A 6641-nucleotide genomic window follows, 5' to 3' on the forward strand; every position below is an offset into this window, starting at 1 on the left:
TTTTTTAATTCCAAAATCTTGTTTTATGATGTTTAACAGGTCGCAAGCAGATGATCTTTTTTGTACGATTAAGATACTGCATGTGCTATTTGATATGCTTGTTATACTGCTGCCACTAGTTCATTTCATGTTATAGAGTATATACTTATATACTAAAACGTTCTACAATCTTTGAAATTTCTGATAGTGAAAGAGACTTTAAAATGATTTCAGAACAACTCAGGTTCAGTTCCCAGCTCACAAGCATTTAAGTGGATTTAATAAAATTATTGTATTATATAATACATATTTTAGCCCATGAAAAAGAGACCCAATAATTTTGAATAGAACCATTGTAGTGTCGTACTTACTACCCGCATAGTATTTTTTTTTACACCAGATGATCACCCGAGTAAATTCTTTTTACTTACTCTCATTACGCCCAAGCCATTTTCCGAAAACAAATGAAAACAAATAGATCATGCATAGTTTAAAAATAAATAAAATAATGCCAAAAGAATGGTGCATGATAGAAACATGAGAAAACATTGCCGGAGAGGCTGCAAAGGAAATTCATCAGAATAAATAATATAGACAATGAAGCCCGGCCCATTTTCATCAACTAAACCCATAAGGCACAATGTAAATTCTGGTGGCCCAATCCTCTAGTCCCCTATTCTTGACAGCCCATAATGAAGGTAACACTCATTAAAGTTTTTTTTTTCTTTTATTTGAAATAACAAAATGACTTGTATTTCAATTAAATTAAATCAACAAAAGTCTCTTGTAAACTATCTATATTCAAGAAAAACACTACATGTACCAAGACAATTGTAACTGTTAGAGCCTCCTCTCTTGTGAATTGAGATTATCCTATTTGTCATTTCCAACCATGTAAATCTTGCCAGAAATAGAGGAGGAAACATATCAATAGCTTAACTGATTCAACCTATAAATACCGATTAAAGAAAGGGACTTGAAACATTAAAAAGGAGAAAGAACTTGTTCGCAATGTATATTACAGAATTATGTCCTTGCCGGATCCCTCATGAAAACAATATGTATGTTTTGGATTCATCTATCCCGCTCCATAATCAAACCTCAATATCAATTTAATGGTACTTCTCCTTTTTCGTTTCAATTAATTTTACGAAAAAAAAGAAAAACCTGCATCGTAGTCAGCCTAGTTTTCAAGAGATTGTACAATAGCATTGGGGTTGCTCAATCCCAGTGTTAAGGAACTCGAGGACGGCCGCTTTTGTTGGAAGTGCAGGGATGGCTCCCCTCTCTGTCACAGTTATAGCACCGCAAGCGTTCGCAAACATAAGAGCTTCTCTCAGTTTCTTCTCATCCTGTAAGTGAAGAATTTTGCTCGTAAGATCTTGAGGACCTAATGCAGTATGCCAGGACCTAAACTACCCGAAACAAGTTCAATTCAAACTTCTCCGAAACAAATTCAATTCAAACTTCACCCTTTATCACCTGGTAGAGGTTCAGGTCATTAGCGATGCTGCAGAGAACTCCGCTAACAAAAGCATCACCGGCACCAGTGGTGTCAACGGCCTTGACTCTAGCACCCATAACCCTGCCGTGAAATTTCTGCCACAAATCAAATGTGTTGAAAAAAAAAGAAGGATAGTCAGTAACTTCTCGAAAGAGTAAACATCTGCGAATCCTTTAAGATTGCGGAAGGAGTTGGGAGTATATATATACCTTGGTGTAGTATCTGCAGCCATCACCCCCCTCTGTTACCAGAAGTAACTTGATGCTTTCGCGGAAGAGCTTGTTGTAGACGACGTCATGATCGTAGGGATCATCACCATTGGTCAAGAATGAGATCTCATCCTCGCTTACCTGATCGAAGTACAAATAGAAAATAAAATTGAAAAGACAGGTTTTTCTCGCTTATGGCGAAGTGATTAAGGACTGTCACAGTCTCTTTCGCAGAAGCGCAAGCTACGCTCATTAGTCCAAATTAATAATTGCATTGCAAAAGGTTTATTCTTTCATACAACTAGAAACACATTCTAATATTCTTTTGATGTCTTTGAATGATACTACATCATGTCCCTCAAGAATTATCCGTACTGTTAGAACTATTAAAAATCTTCTAAACGGATGCAAACCTCTCTCTCCGGCTATTGATACAGGAATTAAATCTAATCTGTGTGCGGATGTTCTTGCAAAATTAGAGCAGAAAATAAATTTGAAGATCCAACATTAAAAGAGGGAAAGAAGAGATTTCTGATCTAGTTGTAATACCTTGATAACATCTGCGGTGTTCCAGATGCTCATGATGCCGTCACGAGCAGCATCAGGTGAGGACCACAGCGGCAATCTCAAGTTGGGATCGTAAGACAAAAGGCAACCTGCTTGTTTCGCTATGTTTATTGCGGCTATGTGTGTTGATCTGCAGGGCTCCTCAATTAGACTGATGGAGCCATAGTGGAAAATTGCTGACTGCACCCAAAATTTGAATTCTCAAGAGTAGGTATAAATTGCATATAAAGACAAAATGTAAGTATGTCAATTGACGAAACCTTTTGTATGAGTCCAACGTCGAGCTCTGCTTCAGTAAGAAGCATGTCAGCGCTTGGGTTGCGATAGAACATGAACTCACGCTCACCATCGGCCCTGAGGGTAACGAAGGCGAGCGCCGTCCGTGCGTTAACGTCGTAGCGGATGCCAGAGTTGTCGACGCCGTTATCACTCAGTATGTTGGACAGATGGTACCCAAACTCATCATCGCCTACCTAAACAATTCAAATGCACCTAAAGTTGTAAGGACGCTGTCTTTGGGATGTAAATAGAGTATACATCACGATATTGCTTGATTGCGGATGAAATTCCATGTGCTACTACCCAAGTGAGGATAGGCCCCTTGGGAGAATTTTTTTACTCTAGACACATGTACTACTTTCCAAGTGAAGATAGATCATTTACAAAATAGTCCGTTTTTGCTAATTATTTAGAAAAATAAACCGTTTTGCTAAATAATTAGCAAAATATACCTCTTTTGAAAAAAAGAGGTCGATTTTGAAAAATAAGACTCAGAAAACATACGGGACTACTAGTCTCGTATGTTTAGAGCCAACTTAATCACGGATTAGTGACCCAGAAAACATACGGAACTAGTAGTCTCGTATGTTTTCTGAGTTCATCTCAATGTTTTGTGAAATTTTCTGAGTTCAATAATCCGTGATTAAAATATACGGGACTACTAGTCCCGTATGTTTTCTGAGCTGTTTTGCAAAATAGACATCTTTTTGGCCTGTTGGCCAAAAAGAGGTCTATTTTGCTAATTTTTCCTTTATTGTAAGTGGAATGTGGAATGTTTCGGCTGCTTGGGATTAGGTTTTTTTTAATATAATATATATATATATATATATTATTATATATATAATATATATATATATATATATATATTATATATATATATCATATGATATAGAGTAGAAAGAGAGAGAGAGGAGAGAGAGCGGAGAGAGAGAAGATTAGATGCCGGTATCCTTGTCATAGGCAGCGGGATTTCCACCTTTATGCACGCGCCTTCTAAAATCACATAGTTGAGCCGACATTTGTGGATGTCCGCTCCGTTGGAACTTGACTACATATTCTAAAACCCCACACACAATAAGTTTATTTATTTTTTTTTTTCTTTTTTTTTTTTTTTTTTTTTTTTTTTTTTACTTCGCGCGTGAACTGCTCATCGCTTTGACCTTCATCCACTCGTATCAATGTTGAACGTTCTTTTGAATGAATAGAAGCTTTTACATGGCCTCGATGGAGGGGCTCAAACGACGACGGGTCACCCCCAAACTTGGTGTGTTGCGGGTTTAGAATATGTAGATCAAGTTCAACGCGAGCCAAAATCATCCACAATTGTCGCTGCAATCATGTCGGATTTAGAGCGCGTCATTAGCAGAAATCCCTCTCTATGACAAGGATACCCATTAATAATATATATATATTATATATAATATATATATATATATATATTACTTATATATATATATATAATATATATATTATATATATATATATATATATATATATATATATATATATAAGTGCCGAAAATTGTAAAATGCTTGCACAATTTAGGAAAGCGTAATTTTCTTCTTTCCCCCCATCCTCTAGTTTTTCTTTCATCATTTCTCATCGAAACAGTTATTTTATTCTCTTCTCTTCTTTAACCGAAATGGTATAACATCCAAGATGGTTGAGAAATAGGAAATTGATAATCAATTAGTTTCCTAATTTTTCAGATTGACGGAGGACTTTGTGATTAATTGGATGCTTCTTTATAATGATAAATTAATGCGAGATTTTTTTTTGTTTAATTAAGATATAATACTAGTTGAAAGCTTCTACAAGAAAATATAAATACAAGCGGCAATTGTGTTTTGAAAGGGAAAAAAACAGGATGAACCTAATCGAGTTTTGATAAGAAAAAGAAGGAACGGATTAGAAAGTCATACACGAATAGTCACTCGTAGAACTCTAACAAAAAGAATTACTAAGATCGCCATTGGTACTCGTTGGCTCATTATAATTTTTTCAACTCTTAATTAAAAATATAGGGTGTCTACCACAATTGGATTACAGTACAAAGAGTCAAAAATAAATTCACTAAAGGGTCTGTTAGCAAGCACCCATAGAACTATAAGGGGGTTCTAGCTAGCTATCCACAGTTTGTCTCTATTTAACACCGAGGCTCTACCCGCAACTAATTCTATTTTCAGTTTGTGACTTTTTTATGTTACATGTTTTGTATCATTTATCTGTAGTGTAGATGCACGCCTTGCTAGAGCGAGTAATCTACTTATCACAATTATTTAATTTAGTACGCATGTTTCTTGACTCTCGGGGCGTCACTATTTTAACATTTTCCTTTAAAAATGTGAAATTTCTGAGTAAATATCCAATTTTGACCACCATGCATGTGATTCCTACATGAATTTAGATTCTAATGGGGAAATAGCAATGCCCGTAGAGGTTAGGGAATGCTGTGCTAATAAATACAACATGGATTATAACTATCTACGTATTCTCATGAGATGTGAGGAGTGTATTTATACATAACCCAAATATTTTTTCTCAGTGATGAAGAGATCATTAATATAACCATGGATTGCGTATACCTTGCCAATAAAAGCTGCGGATCCGCCCAGCCTAGAGATCCCAACAGCGACATTAGCCGGAGCGCCTCCGGCAGCCTTCTTAAAACCGGTCGCTTCTGCGAGTGAGACTCCGGAGACTGGGGGCACGAAGTCGATCAGCAACTCGCCGAAACACACCACGAGCGGTGATGGTGACGACGACGACGAAGACCCTGCAGCTGCAGCATTATCATCACCAGCTGGAGCCTTGAAGGAGTCGGACTTGGACATGGCCATCTTAACGCTCCGATCGAGGTGGTGGTGGCAGTGATTATCGCAATGAGAGGAGGAGTTCAGAGAATTATTATGATATGAAATAAGTCTTTGCTAATAGTGATCTATATATGTGCATTGAACATGTCGATCCCTTTTGCCTGCGGAGCGCATTTGTCGACCGATTTTTTCTCTCTTTCGCTTATGTGTTATTGTTTTAGTTTGACAGTTTCTTATCATAGGTTTGCTAATTTGATCTCCTGAAATGGTTGGAGCCAATAGTTTAAGGAAAATAAAATAACAATAATGAAAAATACGACAGATACTACCAGTTTAAACTAGAAAAATTAATCCATGCATGGCCGCAACATCAGTATGGAAAAGCGCAAAAGAAAAAAAAAATTAGTTTAAGCATTTGGTTTAAAGCGACACTGTATATCTACTATAAGCATCTGGTTTAAAATAACATCATATATCTAACGACTTAGAACAAAAAATATAGTATGTCGTAATAAAATATGACAACTTACACCATATACGTACCAAAGTATTAAAATATAGAGTGACGTAAAATTAATTTGATGGAGTATTTTGTGTTTAAGGTTGATTTTAGAAGTTGATCGGTTTAAAATAAAAAATAAGAGTAATATTTCGGGTTTATAGGTGGAAGCCTTACACATGAGTGGGTAGACCTAAAAATAAATGGGGATAAAACTTTAGATTTATAGGGAAAACCGATCAACAGTTTTCTATGCCGAGACATTGGTTTAAAAAATACCATATATATAATGATGTAAAATAAAAAATTAGGGAGAAACTATAAAATATAGCAACGTACATTGTATGTCAAACGGTTAAATGCAAATTGATTTAAAATTAATTCAATGTACTAATTTATTTTTTTAGTGTGATTTTAAAAGCAAACCAATTTGAAAGTAAATAAGGGTTAAGACTTTGGGTTTATAGACGAAAAAAATCATTTGGATAAGCGGGTGAGGTTAGAAATAAATGAGATAAAGATTTATTGATTTTAATCATAAACTGTGTAACAACTATAATAAGCAGATTTTTTTAGTAAGCTTGTTAATTCTTTTCAAAATAAACAAGGAAAAATTGTGTCAAAGCCCCAAAAATAAAAAAACACATGTGACTAAACCCTCACACCTTTCTCTCATGTGTAAAAGCCTCCAAAACCCGAAAAGAGTGTGATTCAGCCCTTCCAACTCAACAGTAACATTGTATATACCGTATTTGTCCTAAATATCTAAATTACCCCTCCTACCATGA

At 35.7% G+C, this 6641-nt stretch overlaps 1 protein-coding gene across 1 annotated transcript; it reads right to left on the reverse strand.

Moving 5' to 3' along the window:
* On the reverse strand, positions 920 to 5433 carry LOC109836047 (probable fructokinase-7). The gene is made up of 6 exons (XM_020403974.1): positions 5124 to 5433; positions 2520 to 2732; positions 2242 to 2439; positions 1693 to 1833; positions 1462 to 1578; positions 920 to 1331 (listed from the first exon to the last, which is right to left on the reverse strand). Exons 1-6 carry the CDS (start codon positions 5376 to 5378, stop codon positions 1170 to 1172), a joined length of 1086 nt encoding a protein of 361 aa, XP_020259563.1. The 5' UTR covers positions 5379 to 5433; the 3' UTR covers positions 920 to 1169.

This window comes from Asparagus officinalis, chromosome 4 (assembly GCF_001876935.1).
Source record: "Asparagus officinalis chromosome 4, Aspof.V1, whole genome shotgun sequence".
Taxonomy (NCBI): domain Eukaryota; kingdom Viridiplantae; phylum Streptophyta; class Magnoliopsida; order Asparagales; family Asparagaceae; genus Asparagus; species Asparagus officinalis.